General features: G+C 36.2%; 1 protein-coding gene across 1 annotated transcript in view; it reads left to right on the top strand.

Moving 5' to 3' along the window:
• The window catches only part of LOC150075769 (apoptosis-inducing factor 3-like), a 217,772-nt gene that overhangs the window by 27,517 nt on the left and 167,181 nt on the right, over positions 1 to 23,074 (top strand). The window contains exons 5-6 of the mRNA XM_090387198.1: positions 15,479 to 15,588; positions 17,328 to 17,454. Coding sequence (XP_090243324.1) covers positions 15,479 to 15,588; positions 17,328 to 17,454 — 237 coding nt within the window. The remainder of the gene's footprint in view (positions 1 to 15,478; positions 15,589 to 17,327; positions 17,455 to 23,074) is intronic.

Genomic DNA, 23,074 nt, shown 5'->3' with positions numbered 1-23,074 from the left:
CTATGCTATAATGGAAGATATAAAATCAAAATCTAATTAAAATAATTTATTTTATTAACATGATCAGTGGCTTCAACGTGTTGTGTGTATATAAATAAGGTTAATTTGTTGTAGAAATAGAAAATAAGAAATAATGAAGTGTGTGCACACGTGCGCGCTTGCTTATATTTGAATAATGTTTGAAATAATTGAAAACTGAATCTTTCAAAATAAAAATAAAAAGGTAAAGCAAACATCCGAGGCAGCAAATAGCATATTCCTCTACATGATGCTTGAAATCTAAAAGTAAATTAGAATGATAATAAAATAAAGATAATGCCAGTAGCATGGCAAGACAGAAGAACGAAAATAGTCAAAATTAAACATAACGATCAAACCAACAGGGAGGGAAGAGAAGGGTAACAAGAGTAAAAATATTGCAGCAGAAACTCCAAGATAATTTAGAAATTCTAAATACAAAGATAATAATCAATTAAATTTTGAAAGCCAATTAAATAAAAATTTAATGGCACCCCCTCTGACGGGCACAAAGTCCAAATTTATGTGAAATATCACCAGCAGAGAAGTAAACGAACTAAAATAAAATAAACCAAAAATAGACTGACCATTACGCCCCATCTCAACAGAAAACCACAAGGCCAATAATGGTCAGGGAATCGCTGCATTTTGATTGCTAGACAAATCGCCGCAAAGGCGAGTCAATCGAAGGATCAGTCTGCCACCCGATCCCCAGATCTAACCGCCAATGCAGAAGACTTGAATAGCAGTGGTCCTAATGCAGCAAAAATTAAAAATAGGACAGATACAAGCACTCCAATGCAAAGCTACACCACTGACAAAAGTAATCTTAACCAGATTATATAGACGAACAATGAACTATGGATGGCAGCACAGGTGCAGCGTTAGCAAATCTGCCCACTACTGTCATGTGATATACTTATACCTATATTTGAATAATGTTTGAAATAATTGAAAACTGAATCTTTCATAATAAAAATAAAAAGGCAACGTAAACATCAGAGGCAGCAAACAGCATATTCCTCTACATGATGCTTGAAATATAAAAGTAAATTAAAATAATTAAAAAAAATAATAAAAATAAGAATGCCAGTAGCATGGCAAGACAGAAGAGCAAAAATAGTCAAAATTAAACATAATGATCAAACCAACAGGGAGGGAAGAGGAAGGGTAACAAGAGTAAAAATATTGCAGCAGAAACTCTCCAAGATAATTTAGAAATTCTAAATACAAAGATAATTATCAATTAAGTTTTGAAAGCCAATTAAATAAAAATTTAACAGCACCCCCTCTGATGGGCACCAAGTCCAAATTTATGTGAAATATCACCAGTAGAGAACTGTCTTTGCGGTGATTTGTCTAGTGATCGAAATGCAGCAATTCCCTAACCATTATTGGGGCGTCTTCGTAGCCAGGTGTGCTACGCACTGCTGCTCCTTCGAGCAGCACTGCATAGCACACGCTTCTTGATTAGACCAGGGTTCGAGCCCATCACCACCAAATACAGAGGATGCGGAAAGGTCAGATAATGACCACCGCATATCCCTGGAGCAATATGGCCTTAGTTGCTAATGCTCCTAAAAACCAAATAACAACAATAACAACAACTAACCATTATTGGCCTTGTGGTCCTCTGTTGAGATGGGGCATAATGGTCAGTCTATTTTTGGTTTATTTTTGTTTTATTTTATTGTAGTTCGTTTACTTCTCTGCTGGTGATATTTCACATAAATTTGGACTTGGTGCCCATCAGAAGGGGTGCTGTTAAATTTTTATTTAATTGGCTTTCAAAATTTAATTGATTATTATCTTTGTATTTAGAATTTCTAAATTATCTTGGAGACTTTCTGCTGCAATATTTTTACTCTTGTTACCCTTCTCTTCCCTCCCTGTTGGTTTGATTGTTATGTTTAATTTTGACTATTTTTGTTCTTCTGTCTTGCCATTATTTTTATTATTTTTTTTAATTATCATTCTAATTTACTTTTATATATATATATATATATATATATATATATATATATATATATATATATATATATATAGTTATTATAGTAGATGAAATAATTACTATCCAGAAACTGAACGTGTATATGAACACTACAGTATACGGCTGACAATAAGCTATTACGGCCAAAAAATAACTTATAAGGGCTACTAAAGCCGATGCTGGCCCACAAGGCCAATCCCTGGAATAATACATATTATTATTAATAAAATATAAAAGGTATATAACACATTACAATGGCAATTATGTAGTTAACTATTGGTGGCATTAGATTGATTAAAATATGTAATAATGATAAATATATCATAGAAACACTTATAGAATTCAAAACTAAACTGTTGGAAAATGGATTTTCAGATTTATTTTATTGCTATTAACCTTCACAAAGCTATTTCTATTGCATTAACAAATGGCATAACAATATAAACACTAACTACATTATAGCTAAAGTAATTCCTACATAAGCAACATAAATAGTTTAATTTTATTAGTCATCTCGAGGACATTACATAGTAGGCACTACCTTTTGAACATGTAATATATAATATAGCTTACGCTCATTGAAAAAGTTGTACCTATATTTGTTCCTAAGGTAGGAATTTGGTATTTAACTTCATTTTTTAAATAATTTCTTCATTACTATATAGGCGCATTATAGCCATAGTAGCTTATGCGCCATTAAACTCCCATAACAATAACAACAACATTACTATATGGTAAAATATATCAAGTCTTTTTAACCGAAAGGCCATCTATCCTTTTCATTTTCACTGAATATTCTCTAAACAATTTCAACTGTATTTTCAGATTACTTGTTAGTTCTATAATCTTTACTAAAAATTCAGAGGGCGCTGTTGCCGCTGGTTTAAGGTTAATTATTTAATTTATTTCTTGGTCCTTTAGACTTCAGAATAGCAATGGCGCTAGTGTCTCTAACTGTTAGGTATTTTGTAACATGTGCTCAACGGTTCATTCTTTCTTTCACATGAACAGTTCTATATGGTAAGCTGTTGCTAACTACCTACCTTTTTATTATTTGTTCAATACAGTCCATACATCATTTTATGAAATGGGATAATTTATCATAAATCAGTTAGTTATAGGGTATTAGGAATTAGCCATTCCTCTAATTTTTCTATATTATTCTATACTTCACCATTATTTTAATCTAATTAACACTAGAAGGTGCCCTCTTATAAGCATACCAGGATCCCTTACTAAGGGTCGGGCAGTTACGCTCCTGGTACAATCCCACGTAAAAGTATAAGTGCTTTTTCTTTACTTTTCACTTTCTACTATCTAACTCTAATCTATTCATACCCCAAGATAGTAATTTGAGGAAAATTGAGGTACTATTACTATACTTTGAGGTTGTCTCAGACATTCTCTCAGATATGCCAGACAAGCTGTTCTTGCTACCTGGGAGTCTAAAACGCTGATGGAACTGATATTCGGGTGACACTCAAGTCAAGTGGACCCAATTTCGGCGAAGTCCGGACGGTCTATGACAGCCAAATCCTCTGCTTGCACCTTCACGATGGTGGGACTGTTAGTAATCCTGGGTATAACCTTCATGCACAAATATATGGTGGGTGACCACCCAGGTGTGAACCAACGTAAGCAGGGGTCGAGGTGTGGCGCCCACACCACATGGAGGAACGCCACCCCTCTATGTTACCAGGCAGTACTAGGTGGTAGATGACTCATCAACCTGTGAAATACCACCACTTTGCTTATTGGAGGCTTGAAGTGGTGGACCCATGTTTAGTCTCTAGAGCTAAGTTCCGGCCAACCCTTCCCTATCTCTTCCATTATGCAGTATGATTGATGATTTTTGAGGTTATGATGAATGTTGTGGCGAGATCCAATATTCCTTACTCTTCGAGGGTACAGCTCTAAAACGGTGTTCGCAGGCCGGCCGCTAGATAGTACACTGGACCAAACCTATTGGTAGCTCTCTAGGAGGCTTCCGGATCAGCTAGTGTATAATCTTGCTACCTCTACTCTGCCAGATAGTGACTGGAGGGAGTCCGAGTAGTGTGTATGCGGGGAGCATTGTCGAGGCCACGTTATGTCAAGGATCTGGGTATATTCTTACCACATGTACGCCATATCCAAAAATTTCATTACTTCATACAGCATGTCCCACCCACTTTTTCTTATTATTGAATACACCATGAATTGTCAAAATAATAGAGCAAGCTTATCTGCGAAAAGATCTAAACCTCCCAAGGACTTCCTAATTCATTTCACAAATATACGTGGTCTCAATTCCAATCTCAACGATGTCCATTTCCACTTGCAGTCTTCCAAACCCCATGTACTTTTTCTGACTGAATCTCAGTTATCAGTTGATTCAACTACTGCTCATCTCTTATGTCCAAATTATTTGCTGTATGATTCCTTTCGCCTCAAAGGTGGTACTTGTGCATATGTCCGTTCTGATATTCCCTGTCAGAGACTTAGCAATTTCGAATCTCCTCTCTTTGATCTTCTCTGGCTTAAAATCTCTCTACCTCATTGTGTCAAATTCATCTGTTGTCTCTACTGTTCTCCCAACTCCACTAATCACTTGGAGCTCTTTGACTTCCTCTCTTTGCAACTTGACTTTCTCCAGTCCAACTTTCCTAACAGTGAGGTAATTTTCCTTGGTGATTTTAACGTTCACAACTCCAGCTGGCTTCCGTTTTCTAGTCACACCGACCCAGCAGGTCGAGATGCTGAGGCTTTTGCAATTACTAATGATCTAGCACAGATTGTTCATTTACCTACAAGAATACCGGACAATCCTAATCATATAGCCAATATGCTTGATCTTTTTCTCACAAACAACCCTTCTAAGTACAAGGTTGAAGTGAGAGGTCCTTTAGGCACTTCAGATCACAACGTGGTGATTGTCTCTTCTCCAATGGAACCTTTATCTCACGGCTATTCCCAACCTCGTATTCTTTGGCATTACAAGAATGCAAAATGGGATGACCTGTGAGACTTCTTTTCTTCTTTTCCTTGGTCTGATTACTGTTTCAAAACTTCTGATGTCAACGTTTGCTCAGATCGTGTCAGTGAAATTATTCTTGCAGGAATGGAATCCTTTATCCCACACTCCACTTTAAAATCTCGTCCTTTATCTAAACCTTGGTTTTCCAATAAATGTGCTAAGGCTGTCCAAGAGAAGAATGTTGCATATCGTAATTGGCTTCTTGCTAATTCTTCAGTTTCATTTTCTGCCTACACCAAAGTTCGCAACAATTGTAAAGCAGTTATTAATCAGTCCAAACTCGAGTTTGAACAGGCTAAGAGTAGAAAACTTGCTTCTTGCCCTAATGGTATCCGAGCATTCTGGTCTCTTGCCAAAGCTATTGGCCGCAACTTTTGCCCATCTCTACTCCCACCTCTGTCCAAACCAGATGGTTCTGTTGTCACTTCAGCCAAGGATAAAGCTGACCTGCTAGCATTCCATTTTTCTTCCAGCTCATGTATTAATGATCTTGGTAAAACACCTCCCACCATTCCTAACACGCTCCATTCAGTGCCTCCTGTGGTCTTCCGTCAAAAGGATATCAGAAGGAATTTGATGAATCTTGATGCTAAGAAAGCTCCAGGTCCTGATGGTATTTCTCCACTTGTTCTCAAAACCTGTGCTCCTGAACTTACTCCTATTCTTTGCCGCCTTTTTTCAATTTCTTATTCCAAAGGTGTTTTTCCTTCTGCTTGGAAATTTGCTCATATCCAGCCAGTTCCTAAAAAGGGTGACAAATCCCTCCCATCCAATTATCGTCCCATTGCAATTACTTCTACTCTTTCTAAAGTAATGGAGAAATCAATTAACCGCCAATTTTTAAACTACCTAGAAACCTTCCATCTGATCAACGATCGCCAGTATGGATTCCGTCAGTGTTGATCCACTGGTGATATTCTGGCTTATGTTACCCATTTATGGACTAATTCAATGGAAAGGTTCGGTGAAACACAAGTAGTTGCTCTTGACATCTCAAAGGCTTTTGATCGTGTTTGGCATAAAGGTCTTCTAAACAAGCTTCCATCTTATGGTTTGTCAACTGTTTTTAGTAATTGGTTATCCAGTTTTCTCTCTGATTGCTCACTGAGGGTGATGGTAGATGGCTCTCTGTCTTCTAACTTCTCCACTAATGCCGGTGTCCCCCAAGGTTCAGTTCTTTCCCCCACTCTTTTCCTCTTGTATATCAATGACCTTCTTCCATTGACTGGAAATCCTATCCATAGTTTTGCCGATGATAGCAAATTGCATTCAACTTTCCATTTTGAGAAACCTTGTCCAGCTCAATCAGCTTCAAGTTCTCGAAAATCTGCTGCCGATTCCTTAAATGCCGATCTTCAGGTAATTCTACAGTGGGGCAAAGACAACTTAGTTGATTTCAACCCTTCTAAAACTCAATCTTGTCTTATATCTCGCAAAAAGGATTCTTCTGCTCCTATGCTTATCTTTAGTGACACTCCGATTTCTAGGCAAAATGATATATCTCTTTTGGGGATTACCCTGACTTCTAATCTCTCTTGGCACAAGCACATTACAAATATTGCTTCCTCTGCATCTAAAAAAACTTGGTTTTCTCTTTCGCTCTCGGCGTTACTTTTCTTCCAAACAGCTGCTCACTCTGTATAAATCGCAAATCCGCCCTGTTATGGAATATTGTTCCCACATCTGGGGTGGTGCCCCCAAAACATCTCTCAGGCTTCTTGATTCCATTCAGAAGAGGGCAGTTAGGTTAATTAATGATTCATCTCTAACAGAGTCTCTCCACTCGCTTTCTCATAGACGCACTGTTTCTGCTGCATGCCTCTTCTACAGATACTTCCATGGGCACTGTTCTTCTGAATTGGCTTCTATAATTCCTGCTCTCTTTCAAAATAGTCCGAACACGTGCTGCCACCAGCCAACATCCATTTACTGTCCAACTTTTCATCTTCCTCATTTATTCATTCAACTGCCGTTTTGTGGAACAACCTTCCTTCATACGTATTTCCTGAAAATTACAATCTACAGAAGTTCAAGTCCAATATCAACAAATATCTTCTTTCGTCTTCTCAACCTCCAACCCAAGCACGGTACTAAGTACTATAGGTTCTAATACCTCTCGTGTTTGGGGTTCTCATAAAAAAAAAAAAAAACTTTTCCCTACTTCTTTTTTCTCCTAATGTTAGCTATTGCTTTCTTTTGTATAAAGAAATAAGTATACCCCAAACGGAACTGAAAATTATAGTTGGCCTTCTCTCTTTTTATTTTATTTTATTTTCTTTTCCTGTTTCCTTTTCTATATATTTGTTTTAAAGGTATCTGTAGGGCTAAATGTCATCTTGCCTGTTTGCCACTAAATTATATCATAATCAGGTTTAAGTTTTGGACACAGTTAAACATTGTTTAACTGTGTCCAAAACTTCAACCAAATTGATTGAAATAAAGTTGACCAAATTGGTAAACAGTGCCAGGTCTACTTCACGATAAGTGGAGGTATCTGACATAAAAGAAACGCGACTTCCTAAATCGAATACACATGACAGTTCAACTTTACGTGAACTTCGGGGAAATAAGGACATTATTATACAGAGGGCAGATAAAGGAGATACAGTGGTAATACTAGATAAACATGATTATATTAATAAGTTAGATTCAGTTGTGTCAGATACCTCCACTTATCGTGAAGTAGACCCGGCACTGTCTACCAATTTGGTCAATCTACAATAAAACATTAACCACGTATCGAAAAAACGACTACATTACTATGCTTCAGTTAAAGGAATTGAAGTCCAGAACATACAATATTCCTGCACTTTTCGGTCAGGTAAAATTATACAAGACTGGATTTCCTATTTGACCTATTGTTTCCTACAGGAACTCTGCATTTTCATCCTTAGCCACACATGTATATAACATTTATAAAACCCTTTAGACAGGTAATACAATTTGGGATTAAGAACTACGATACATTATTTAATAATCTTAAAGACTGTAGACTCGGCGACAATGACAATTTATTCTCACTAGATGTTACCTCATTATATACGAATGTAAATGTTGAATACACATTAGATATTATTTGGGATATGTTAAATAAAAACTCGACACCAATTAATTATACGAAGCTACCTATTAAGGAAATTTTTCACTTAATTAAACTGTTAGTTGAGGCCAACTACATCACCTTTCGAGACAAGGTGTACAAACAAATTTTTGGATTACCAATGGGTTTGAGCCTGAGTGTCTTAATGTCAGAGATCTATCTCTCAATGATTGAGCATATACATTTGACACCTTTTCGACCCCATATCACATATTATGGGAGGTATTTAGACGATGTTCTAGTTATTACCGATAGCAGTACTATCCAAGACATTTTACATTCGTTTAATAATATTCATTCTAGACTCAAATTTACATTGGAAAGGGAGGATACAGATACAAAGTCATTAAACTTTCTAAATTTCACGCTTACATGGGACTCGAATAAAATACAATTTAGCATCTATCGAAAACCTACAAACACCGGTATACTTCTACATTATAATAGCTATCACCCGTTCACCTACAAAAGATCGATTATCTTTAATCAATTTCTAAATGCCTATAAATATTCAATGACGGAATCTGCTTTGGACTCAGAAATACAAATATTAACTAGCAGATTCTTAAACAGGGTTATTCCATTACCACAATAAACTGAATTAGGGTATAGGCTAAGGATAGGATAGGATACAAAATACTACACCAATCAACAATAGTAATACCAAAAAATACTTTATTTCTGTCCCATATGTTGAACAGTGGCACAAACAGCTTAACAGATTCTTTAAAGATACCAAATTTAAAATTGTAGCTAGACCAATATGGAAGTTACACACTATACTGAACAATCGCTCGGTTCTTTCCGCTTTCCCAACACAAATTAATGATCTGGTATACAACATTTCTTGCGGTGATTGTGACTCGTCTTACCAAGGTTCAACGCGATTTTCTCTTAATATTCGTGTAAATCAACATGAAGCCTCAGTTCGTGCTTCTCGTTCAGCAGCGTCAGAATTAGCCTTTCATGCCATTAACGAAAAACATACTTTTTTATTTAATGAGGCCAAAATACTTAACGTTCAACGTAATTATACGCGACTATTAATTGCAGAAACTGTTTAAATTAAATTACACGAGAATTCTGTTAATGTTCGGCGGCCATATTTGATCTCCGATGTGTGGACCTTTTTCGTGCATGCATGAAGAGATATAATCACTATTTAAGTTTCAGGTTTAACCCGATTCGGTAATTTTCATTCCTGTGATCACGACATATGGTCGAAAAGCGTTGTCAGCTTCAGGAAGGAAAATCGTTTTGAATATTTTCGTTAGATTCTTTTAATTGCATTAATTTGATTTTTAATTGTTTTAAATTGATTTGAATTGTGTTAAATTGATTATTTAATTATTTATATTTTACTCTAATGTACCGGTAAGTTGTCGGTTTTTTTTGGTTTTTCCGTTTTAATTTCTGGAGGGTATCATATGGAAGTGTTCTACGTACTATATTGAGGTAAACTCCTCTTATTATTTTACTAATTGTAATGTATTATATACCTTTTATATTTTATTAATAATAATTATATGTATTATTCCAGGGATCGGCCTTGTAGGCCAGCATCGGCTTTAGTAGTCCTTATAACAACCCCGGGGGGCTCACATCTGGTGAGTATGGGCTTGGCACACCCAGGGTCCTGAGCTGGTTATCATCATTCTTCTCTTTCTTGGTGATTCTCTTCTACTTTTGTCTCTCTCTCAGGGTAACTTGATTTTTTTTTTTTTTTTTTTTTTTACCAGGTGTGGCATAAGCCTCAGGCTTCCTTGCACCATACGCTATTAATAATAATAATTATTAATATTAATATTAGTAGTGGCAAATGATGCAAGAAAGAAAGCTTATACAGCATCAGCAAAAAAGCATTTCCTACAGCCTTTCTAAGGTCTAGCTATTCCTTGAACTTATTCAAACTACCCACTTTCAGACAGACGCTTACTCTGACAATCAATTACCCACTGGCTTTAAAATTCCTCACATCAACCCTGTAACCATTAAGGCAGATATGCCTTCAATCAATAACTGGTAAATACTGGAGGGAGAAAAAAAAAAAAAACTGAATCCTGGGAAACTACTATACAACATTAGTACAAGAACAGCAATGTTTATTGATGACCACCTGTTTCTCCCACTCAACCATCCTTTTATCCATAGCAGTAATTTTCACTAATTCCACATGGTCCAACTTCTCTGAAATGGACAAGCTATTGACTAGATAACCATCTGCAGACTTGTTTCTACCAAGGGATAACCATTCGGTAACTTTTTTATCTCAAAAAATCTCACCAAGCTTAGCAACTGTCCATAAATGCCCTATATTCTCAACACCATTCCAGCTTCATAAATTTTGCACTCTTTTACTGTAATATAAAGCTTCATTAATTTAAGTAAAATTTGCATATGGCACATTTAAGATTTTTAACTGGCATGTATTCAGTTGAGGTTAGTGCAGATTGTGCTAAGTTACACATAGCTGTGTGCACAATGGCAAGGGTGAATAAAGTCAACCAAGTTTTTCTTTCAAGTTTTCTACAAACAGGAGCATCTGCACAAACAGTAAGAAAACTAACAGTAAATAAAACAAATGCTTACTATTTGTAAGTTACTATTTATAATTAATAAGTTATTTGGCCGTAATGGCTTACTGTCAGCTGTATACTGTAGTGTTCATATACATGTTCAGTTTCTGCATAGTAATTATTGCATCTACTATAATAACTAGATTACAGACTGATGTAATGTACAATCAGCTATTGATGGCATTAATCTGATCTGAATATTATGCTTTCATATTTATACTTATCCCTATTGTTCTTACACACACACACACACACACACCCCTACCTTGCTAATATGGTGGGTTTAGGTTCCAGACTATTGCCTTAAAGCAAATCATGTCCTTTTTTTCATTTGCTAGTGCATATAAAAGCCTAAAAACATATTTACACTATCATTTATTAAGTGTGCAATAACACTAGGCCTAAAAAAAAACAATGTAACAATAATAAATTAAAAAATGCTACAGTATTGCTAACCTTAAAATATTTTCGTCATTTGCTTGTGACTGATGAATGAACATTTTAGAAGAAGTAATTATGGAAGAAAGGCTGAAAGAGATAGTGGAGCTTCATCATCTGAGCCTTCAACAAATCTTATCTTTTCTGGTGGAGAGTCTTGCCTTAATGTTGAAGGTTGATGACTGTGGCACTTTCTTAAAATAAGACAACAACAACAACAACGAAGTTTGCCTCATTGACTGATGCTTCCTTTTGCAAAGGATTTCTCTGTAGCATGCTATACTGTTTGATAGTATTTCACCCACTGTAGAACTTCTTTCAAAATTGGCATCAATCCTCTTTAAGCCTACCACTACTGTATCAAGTAAGCCAACATAGTGTTCTAAATCCTTCATTGTCATTTCAGCAATGCTCACTGCATCTTCGTCAGGAGTAGATTCCATCTGAAGAAGTAAGCTTCTTTGCTCATCAACCAAAAGCAAGTCCTCATCCGTTAAAGGCTGATCATGAGATGCCAGCAATTCAGCTACATCTTCAGGCTCCACTTCCAGTTCCCTTGCCATTTCCATCACATTTACAGTCACTTCCTCCATTGAAGTCTCAAACCTTTCAAAATCATCCATGTTAGTGGGAATCAACTTCTTCCCAACTCCTTTTAATGTTGATATTTTGACCTCTTTTCATGTTCTTAATGGCATCTAGAATGGTAAATCTTTTCCAGAAGGTTTTCAATTTATTTTGCCTAGGCCCATCGGAGGTATCACTATCTAAGGCAGCTATAGCCTTAACAAATGTCCATCTTAAATAATAGGACTTGAAAGCTGCAATTACTCCTTGATCCAAGGGCTGCAGAATAGATGTTGTGTTAGAAGGCAGGAAAACAACATCGATCTCCTTGTACATCTCCATCAGAGCTCTTGGGTGACCAGATGCATTGGCACTAATCAGTAATATCTTGAAAGCAATTTTTTTTCCTAAGCAGTAGGCCTCGACAATGTGCTTGAAATATTCAGTAAATCACACAGTAAACAGATCTGCTGTCTTCCAGGTTTTGTTGTTCGATTTATAAGGTACAGGTAGGCTAGCTTTAGCATAATTCTTGAGGGGCCCCTAGGATTTTCAGAATGGTAGATGAGCATTGGCTTCAACTTACAGTCACCAGCTGCATTAGTCCCTAACAAGAGAGTCAGCCTATCCTTTGCAGCTTTGAGGCCAGGCATTGACTTCTCCTTTCTAGATATGAAAGTCCTAGATGTCATCTTCTTCCAATATAGGACCATTTTGTCGACATTGAAAATCTGCTGCTTAGTGTAGTCACCTTCATCAATTACCTTAGTTAGCTCATCTGGATAGCTTTCTGCAGCTTTTACATCAGCACTAGCTGCTTCACCTTGCACTTTTATGTTGTGGAGATGGCTTCTTTCCTTAAATCTCTTGAACCAACCTCTGCTAGTTTCAAACCTCTCTTCTGCAGCTGCCTTGCCTCTCTCAGCCTTTGTAGAATTGAAGAGAGTTATGGTCTTGCTCTGGATTATGCTTTGGCTTAAAGGAACATTTGGGCTGGCTTGATCATCCAGACCCCATTCTACATATTGACAATAAGGCTGTCTCGCTTTCTTATCACTTTTGTGTTCACTAGAGTAGCACTTTTAATTTCTTTCAAGAACTTCTACTTTGAGTTCACTACTTTGCTAACTGTTTGGCACGCCAAACCTAGCTTACAGCCTATATGGCAGGGGATCAACAAATGTTGGCTTAGGTCACCATTAAGAAAAAAAAATCCCTTCTTTCCATACCTTTCCTCTACAACCGCACTTACTCATTCCATTGTAATTGCTCTTCTTATTTACCACAATAACATATAAAATACTGTCTTATATAGATAATATGTATGCATAATATATATACAACGGTCAAAATGAAAGAAAGCAATTGATCATTCACTTAACTGTGATGGAAAAAAAAAATGGTGAATTATATTTTGCTGTAATCAGTTCCTTTATCTCAATGTTCAAACACATCAGTGTCACATCAACAGAAACCCTCATATCTAGTTGAAAATTTATTGTTCAACACCTGTAGAGAAATTAACAGAGAAAGCCAGAGAGAATATTGATATTAACAAAAATAATACATTTTTTTTCACTTGGCCCTAATTTTAAGTCATCACAATAGGGATATTAAAGTATTTGTTGAATCCTTATAGTGTGCATTGATTTATTTTTAGCTGAGAAGTGACATTTGGTTTTAATTTCAGGTACTTCGAAAGTGGTTGAGTTTTCCAATTGCCCAACCATTTTTTATGCAATTATGCAGTTTATTTTTTACTCAGTTTTTACAATGTTTTTAAATCATTATGGATATTAGTATTAACAATGGCCACATGGTTCAAGGAAGCCTATGGCTTATGCTGCACCAACCAAAAAAAAAAAAAAAAATCAAATAAAATAAAATTACAAAAAAAAATAAAATAAAATAATAAGAATAAAATAATAATAAAAAAAATAATAAGAGAAAAGGAAATAGACAATCTATGCATTTCCCTCCTCCCATAGGTAATTATCCAGTTGACCTTTGAATTTCTCCAAACTGTCAGCCTCTACCACCCATGTTGGTAACTTATTCCAGTAATTTATAACTTGCTGTCTAAAATAAAACTTCCTGCAATCCAGTCTAAACATCTCTCTCCATAACTTGAAATTATGGCCCCTTGTTCTAGAATCATTTATAACCGTGAAAATTTTGTCCTCATTCATTTTGCTTATCATTGCCAAATCTAGGAGAAGTAATGGAGTGATTGTTAAAAATCCATAAGCATTTTGAAACATTAAAATTAGCATAAAAAATATTTGGGCTATTGGAATATTTTTGTGAATTCTTTTACTTTCATGTGTTTAAATAAACTCAATCATTTTTGCCAAAATTTATATGGAGTATGATGTTTTTAATGTGATACTTAGAATTAGTTATTCCAGCATATCTTTCTCTCAAGAAATTATATTATTTCTGTTATGTCTGCCTGTGCTATTTTATACCCAACTATTTTATAAGATTAATTCTGTGCATATTAGGAAAGAAGGGTAATAAGTCAATTTGTATTGCACGATCATGTCATCAGTAAATGCCAGCCAATCAACCAAAAGTAATTATACATAAATAATCGCACTAGTCCTATATTTAACATCTATAACTAACAGCTCTCTGTTTGTAGTCATTTAAATTACAAAACATTATTATTTTTATTTATTTATTTATTTTTTGATGCAACAGAAGCAGTATTATATATCTGGGGTGAGGAAAAAAGTCCCATGTGAGCCTGTGCCACTAGTAACACAATCTCTACAATGTTTGTTTTTCAGATATGAATTGGTGTTTATTTAAAGATGCCTTTTGTTATAAGTGAGCTGCTCTATAACATCGTGCAGCAGCTAATTGGCAAATTTCATGCAACTAGATCTGAGATCCAGCAGGCAACTGGTATCAACAGAAGAGAAAGCATAATGTAATATTTGCAGTCAGATGTTGCAAAGTTCCAAAAAGCCTGTGCATTATCACAACAGATAAGCTTCTCTTATGGCACTACATCTGAAGAATACACATGATGAAAAAAGCAATTTCCACACAGTACTCTTTAGAAACATTTAAACCTGCAGCCTAAAAGATTATTGTTATGTATAGCTGGAATAAAACAAAATAGATAGGGAAAAGTGTATATAATACTGCCATTGACTTAGAGACTTTAGCATTAGCATTAATAGAGGCATATGATGCAAGAAAGCAAGCTTATGCAGCATCAGCCAAAAAAGAAAAGAAAAACACTCCCATTTCACTCCTCCGTTCATTCGAAATACCTGTCCATTATTTAGGCTATCAATTTCCACAACAAGGGATGGAAGTCTGTTCCACCAATCAACTACCCGCTGGCTAAAGGCAAATTTCTGCACATCTATCCTACATCTGTCTTTCCTCAATTTGAATTTATGCCCTCTCAGGTGATTATTCTGAGCAAGAGGAAGAATCCCATTGGCATTGAGCACGCTCAATGCCGATTGGATTATTACAGTGGGAGCCATTTCCAGCAGTTTTTGCAGTTGAATGTTTACATGAAGTTGGTGCATGGGGAATTTTTGATCATAAATCAAAGTACACACACTAATATAAAGTCATTATGCCAAAAGTCAAAATTTTAAATGATTTAATTTGTTTCTTGGAAGAAAAGCTGTAGTTGAAATAATTAATTTCACAGTGTAGTTTCCATCTTGTGTTTCTATATACTAAGTATTTTACTAACCAGTCTTTATAATGTCATAGGTTTTATTCAAAATAAATTAATCATCCAGGTGTCTTATGTGATGGCAGAATTCGCTGCCCATGGCATGGGGCTTGTTTTAATAGCATTTCTGGAGACATAGAAGATTTTCCTGGATTGGACAGTCTTCCAGTATATCAGGTATGGCAAATCTCTCTCTCTCTCTCTCTCTCTCTCTCTCTCTCTCTCTCTCTCTCTCTCTCTCTCTCTCTCTCTCTCTCTCTTTGTGTATGTGTAGGGAGAAATTCTTGATTTGTAAGGAGTCATGATGTGGGAATTTGATATTATAAAACTTAATGTTCTTTACCTAAAAAAAAGTAGAACTTTATTACAAAGAATAAATTTGTCATAAGAAAATATTATGCATTACATTGAAAAGAAATAAGTATATGTACATGTGGAATGCAGATATTACAATTTTTTTAATTTGTTACACAAATTCTTTCTCAGTATGGCTACAAAAAAGTGATAGTAAGGTTACAGTTGTTTATATAGATTTAACAGTGGGAATCTTTAGAACTGCCCTTATGTATTGGAGATACATTGGCACTTTTCCAATCCAACAAAACTCCCAAGTCCAGTGATGCTCTCATAATTAGCCTGAATGGTTCAATGCACTCACTTTCCGCCTCCCTTATGATTATAGGATATATGCCAGGAGCCTTACTGACCTGTATTAAATAATCATGTGAAATTTCAATATCATTAATTACATATTTTTCAGCTTTGCTCTCATAATTTCTCTTTAACATAAAGGGTTTTTCTTCTGTAAATATCAATGCAAAGTAACTGTTGAGTTCATCTGCAACTTCAGCTGGGGTATCTAATACTATCCCATGTTCATTACATAAGGGTCTGATCTGGTTTGTCCTTCTCTTCTTTGCATATATATATATATGTGAAGAATTCCTTATCCTCGCTCTTTGCCAGCGATTTCTCATAATCTGCCTTTGCCATCCTAACCTTTTCTGTGTCACTATTACAGATCATTTTGTAGCTGTTATCTGTTATAGGCTTCAGTACTTTTTATTGCTCTAACTTTTTCCATGCTGTCTTTTTCTGCTCAAGTGATTTGGCAACTTCATTATTCATCCAATTTGGAATCTTTCTCGTGGAGTATTTTTTTAATGGTATATATGCATTCAAAGCTTCTGTGATGTTAATGTTTTAAAGATATACCATAATTCATTTGTATTTGCTCTCTGTGCGATATCTACCCAGTTAATAGAAGCATTGTTAAACTGTTGACAGTATGCTAGGATTGTTTAATTTGTTAAATCATACCACCTGAAATACATGATGCATTTCATGTGCTGTTGAGTAAAGTATTACAAAATATGGAGTGATAGTTGGAAGATATGCAGTGAAGTGAAACAATTACTTTATATAATAGTAATTGTTTAATTTTAATTGGTTAATAAATTATTAAATAATTGGCAATAAGATAATTAGTTATATACTTTTCACTTCTGTTAATCACAGAAAAAGAAAAAAATTCAGTTAATTTAAGAAATAAAAATCTAACATTCTTGAAATGTAAAGTCTTGCATATATTAAATAATTTGTTACTTGTATTTTGACATGTATTTACATTTTTGGTGTTTGGTCCTTAACTTTTGAGTACCACTGTATTTATTGGAAATCATAACTCTATTTATAATAAGTTATATATTATTTATAATTGTATAAAATATCACAGAAAAATACTTATCTAGTGCAGGGCAAATTCTTGTTACAGATAGAGTAATGAATAAATTTGAATAACTTCTTAACTGCTCATTCATTTAAGAAAATGAACATGCCAAGTGCAATTAGAACAGTAAAAATTTATTTACATATTTTATTTATGGTATTTGATAAAGTTTTTCCTTGCTTATTAGGTTTTTATTGAAAATGGAGAAATTAAAGTAAGGGCATCAAAAACTGAGTTAAAAAACAATAAAAGAATAAAAGATGCTTGCAGTAGAATATTGGATGATAAGAGAATATTTGTTGTTGTTGGTGGAGGTAAGATTTTTGGGGATTATTTTGTAGGATAATATATACATTTAGATTGAAATAAAATTATACCTAATATAATTTCCAATAATTTTTCATACATGAATATCTTTGATTGTTGAGCATGCTTTAGAGTTATATAACTGAAAATTTTTAAAATATTCACCTCATCAACTTTCATTTTTCCTTTTAGTTATAATGCTGCTAACAGTTATAAAAAAAATAGCATTTTGATGCTAAGAGCATTTAATTCAAATTTTTTTCATTAAACAGGCTTTTATCAGTCAATGAAGAATATGGATAGTATCTATTTAATTACAGTAATAGGTTTAATTCTTTAAAACCTGCACATTAATTGGATAGTATATTTCTGTAAAAATTCTTTTACAGCACGTCTATCCTACATCTGTCTTTCCTCAATTTGAATTTATGCCCTCTCAGGTGATTATTCTGAGCCAGTAGTAGCAGTGGCATTTGATGCAAGAAAGCAAGTGTATGAGCTCATGCAGCATCAGCCAAAAAAAAAAAAAATCACACCATTCCCTCCAAATGCCTGTCCAGTTCCTCCTTAAATTTATTCAACCTATCAACTTCCACAACGACAGATGGAAGTTTGTTCCAGCAATTAACCACCCGTTGGCTAAAGGCAAATTTCCGCACATCTAATCTACATCTGTCTTTTCTTAATTTGAATTTATGCCCCCTTAGGTTTGTAATCTGAACAAGTGGAAGGATCCCATCAGAATTCAACGTGCTCAACCCATTCAAGGCCTTATATACCTCAATCAGATCACTGCGCAGGTGCCTAGTCTCCAGCCACTGCAATTTGCAGAACTTAAGCCTCTCTTGGTAAGAGGATCCCTTCATTCCCCTCACCAATCTTGTTGCCCTTCTCTGTACACGCTCAAGTAAATCTACATCCTTCCTAAAATGAGGCCTCCAGACCTGTACGCAGTACTCAAGGCGTGGCCTGACCATTGCCTTATACAGAGGGATAATCACCTCCTTTTCCCTGCTAGCAAAATTCCTATATATCATTGACAAAACCCCATGACCTGCCCTGGCATCCTGTCTGCATTGCTCAGAAAACTTCATATCTGACTGAACAATTACTCCTAGGTCTTTTTCATTTTCTACCACCTTAAGTGTAGTACCACACAGTTGGTAAGTTTCTCTGGGGTTACTTCTACCCATATGCAGTACTTTGCATTTGTCAAGGTTAAACTTCAGTTGCCACTTCTTAGCCCATCTGCCCAGATTATCTAGATCCTGTTGCAGTAGCACACTGCCATTACTGTTGATGATCCAGTTTGATGATCTCTGGTGCCTCTCGAACATGCTGCTGCAGAAAACAATCATCCAATAAATCCACAAAAGTCTGACTAGTGTGTGAGTGACCAACCCACAAGTTCCAGTCAATATCTGGGAAGTTAAAATCCCCCATTATAAGACATTCCGATTTACTAGCCCACTCTATTTCTCTGTACAAATTGTTCATTGTACTCATTCGAATCATTAGGCCTATAATACACTCCTACTTTTATTTTTGCTTTCGCAGTGCTTATGTCACACCAAACTGACTCAACAGTGCACTGTTCATCTATATCAACTGGATGCGCTTCTTTTGATTTTATGTTTTTCTTAATTAACAGCATAACACTCCTCCCTTTCTATCCTGTCTATCCTTTCTGTACACATTGTACTCCCCAAATTCCAGTTCAGCATTCCTTATATCTGTGTGACACCACGTCTTTCCTATCCCAACAATATCTGCCTTTGATGTCTTGACCAACTCTTCAAATTCATCAAATTTGTTTACTAATAAAGAATAAAGATAAGAATCCCATCGGCATTGAGCATACTCAATATAAAAACATACAAATAAAAATTCAGTAGTACCTGTTTGAAACTGGAGCATAAAAATTGAGTACTTTCACTTAGCATTAGTAGAGGAATATGATGCAAGAAAGCAAGCTTATGCAGCATCAGCCAAGGAAAAAAAAAAAAACCACTCCCATTTCACACCCTCCGTTCATTCTAAATACCTGTCCAGCTGAGCCTTAAATTTATCTAGACTATCAACTTCCACAACAAGGGATGGAAGTCTGTTCCACCAAACAACTACCTGCTGGCTAAAGACAAATTTCCGCACATCTGTCTTTCCTCAATTTGAATTTATGCCCTCACAAGTGATTATTCTGAGCAAGAATCCCATCGGCATTGAGCATACTCAAACCATTCAAGGCTTTATACACCTCTATCAGATCACCTCACCAGTGCCTAGTCTCCAGACACTGTAATTTGCAAAACTTAAACCTTTCTTCATAAGAGCAACCCTTTGTTCCATTCACTAATCTTGTTGCCCTTCTCTGTACTCGTTCCAGCAGCTCTACATCCTTCTTGAAATGAGGCCTCCAGACCTGTACACAGTACTCAAGGTGTGGCCTGACCATTGCTTTATACAAGGGAATAATCATCTCCTTATCCCTGCTATAAAAATTCCTGTATATCATTGACAAGACACCATGAGCTACTCTTGCAGCCCGTCTGCACTACTCAGAAAACTTCATATCTGCCTGCACAACCACCCCCAGACCCCTTTCATTCTCTACCATTGTCAGTGTAGTACGACAGAGTTGATATGTTACTCTGGGGTTACTGTTTCCCATATGTAGTGCTTTACATTTGTTAATGTTAAACTTCATTTGCCATATCTCAGCACATCTGCTCAACCTTTCCAGATCCTGTTGCAGCAGCAACAGCATCATTAGTGTCCTTAACAACCCTGCCAACCTTTGTATCGTCTGCAAACTTCGACATTAAGCTTGACATACCATCATCATCAATATCATTTATAAATACAGAAAACAACAATGGACCCAACACTGAACCATGATGGACTCCACTAATAACATTAGTCCATGACGAGCAGTGTCCATTGATTTCCACTCTGTCTTCTCCCCCTCAGCCACCCCTTTATCCATAGCAGCAATTTGCCTCCAAAGCCACACTGCTCCACCATGTGCAACAGTATCAAAAGCCTTTCTAAGATTCAAATATATAATATCAAAGTTATTCCGTGCATCCAGTTCTTTTGTGACTGCATCATAGTATCCAATCAAATTGTTCAGGCAAGACTTTCCCTTAACAAAACCATGCTGTGTCTGAGCTATAACTGAAGTCTTGTCTAGATGATCCTGCAGTGCTTCTTTAACCAGTGCCTCCATTAATTTTCCTAAAACAGAAGTTAAACTCACAGGTCTGTAATTACTGTCAGCCTTTGATCCTCCTTTGTGAATTGGGGTGACATTTGCACATCTCCAGTCTGTGGGTACCTCCCCTGAGTCCAAAGAAGCTCTCATAATTATGGCTAAGGGTTTGCTTACTTCCTTTGCTGCCTCCTTTAATATAATTGGATAGATCCCATCCACCCTGGGTGCCTTTTTTATGTTTATCCTCAATTTCTCCTCCACTTTCTTCTCAGTTATTACAAAATCATCTAGCTCACTGCCAGAGTTTACTACACCTCTGGCGTTCAAAATAGATGCAAAATACTCATTTAGTTTGTTAGCCACCTGAGCAGGATCATCAACTGTTGAACCATCAATATCCAGTGCACCAATCTCATTCATCCCTTTCCTTCTAGAGTTTACATAGGGAAAGAACTCTTTTCTGTTTTTCTTTGCATCCTTTGCCAAGGATTTCTCATAATCTGCCGTTGCCTGCCTGCCTGCCTAATCTCCTTTGTGACTTGGTTACAGACCAGCTTATATCTATCATAGGCTTCCATGTCGCCCATTAATTTATATGTATCCCATGCATTTTCTTCTCTGCCATATGTCTCATTAGTTCATCTGACATCCATTAGGCCTAAACCTTGAACAATATTTCTTAGTTGGTTTGTAAAGCCTAGTAGCTTCCAAGATAAATTCTTTGAATGCTTTCCAATTTGAATTTGCTGTTGGTAACATCATCAGTTGGTCCCACTGTATAGAATTTAAATACTGTCTCAGACCATCGTTAGTTGCCTTTACGAAAGTAAAAACCCTTCCCTTTTACCCTTGATAGTAGTAACCTCTTTGAGTAATTCCCACTTCAGCACACTGTGATCACTGCCACCTAGTGGTTCCTTTATCTGCAGATTCTTAATGCATGAAGGATCACTTTCGATAATCAGATCAAGAGTATTACTCCCTCTAGTTGCCTCTCTAACATGCTGATGTAGAAAATAGTCATTCAATAAACCCACAAAAGCCTTGCTAGTGTGTGAGTGACCAAGCCGCAAATTCCAGTCAATATCTGGGAAATTGAAATTCCCCATTATAAGACTCTCTGATTTACTGGCCCATTCTATTTCCCTGTACAGTTTCTTATTATACTCATCAGAGATTAGGCCTATAGCACATTTCTACTCAATTTTGATCTCCCAATGTTTATGTCACACTGAACTGACTCGACACTGCACTGTCCAGCAAAGTTGACTGGCTTCACTTCCTTGGATTTTGTGTTTCTTAACTAATAGCATAACCCCTCCTCCCTTCCTATCATGTCTATCCTTTCTTTACACGTTGTACTCCCCAAATTCCAGTTCTGCATTCCTTATATCTGTGTGACACAACATCTCTGATATCCCAGCAATATCTGCCTTTGATGTTTTGAGCAATACCTGAAATTAATCAAATTTATTTACCAAACTCCTAGCATTGGTGTACACACACAAGTATACGTGCACCTGTTCCTATTCTTAGCTACCCTAACACAACCCATGTGTTTACTTGTACCGCAATTACTCCCAGCAGTCTCTGAAATACCCTGCATCTTTTTTCCAGGCTGCTGCTCATATCCATAGAAGCAGTGCAAGAATCACTTTAACCTCTGCCAGTGGCTACTGTTAATCTACTAGTCCTTGTATTCCTCCCAAGCTAGCAGTTTTCTGACCCACCTAACACTGCCTCGGTAGCATCAACAAATATTCTTGCACCCTTTCTATTTAAGTGTATCCCCTCCCTGTAGAAGCAGTCTCTCCTGTTAACAAGTACAGACAGGCTGAAAAAAATTTTACCCCCTTGATCCTTGCACAATCTTTCCACGGCCGAATTGATCGACGAGGCTCTTATCGTATACTCCCTTTTATCGTGTCTGGGCAGAATTGCAGACACTTTCAAATTCAACCCTAATTCATGGCTTTTTTTCAACAGTGACCTGTACTTGTTAAGTAATGCAGCCGGTGTCCTACTCTTAATATCATTAGTGCCAACGTGTACAACTATATCACCTTTTGTGCCCTTAAAAGATTATATCCGCTCTACAACGTCATCAACCTTTGCTCCTGGCAGACATACTCTGGTCCTGTTCCACCTATCCTTTTTACAAAGCATGTTCCCCGTTTCCCTGACAATAGAAATACCAACAACTACTAGTTTCTGTGGGACCAGCGCATTCTGCCTTGGGGGTTGCCGCTGTGTTGCATGATGATGACCAAGTTCAAGCTCTGCCCTGTCTGACCAAGTGCTTCATTAATGACATGAAAGTAATCAATTTTTATGGTATTACTATGTCGGTAAAATTCAGGAATGGTCCAGACTTAAGTTTTATCCTCTATTTGTATATTCACACTTTTATGTGTTAT

The sequence above is a fragment of the Mastigoproctus giganteus genome, chromosome 13, assembly GCF_048544385.1.
Source record: "Mastigoproctus giganteus isolate SK-2022 chromosome 13, ASM4854438v1, whole genome shotgun sequence".
NCBI classification, from domain to species: Eukaryota; Metazoa; Arthropoda; class Arachnida; order Uropygi; family Thelyphonidae; genus Mastigoproctus; species Mastigoproctus giganteus.
The sequence above is the reverse complement of the archived record's forward strand: the minus strand, read 5'-3'. Positions and strand labels throughout refer to the sequence as shown.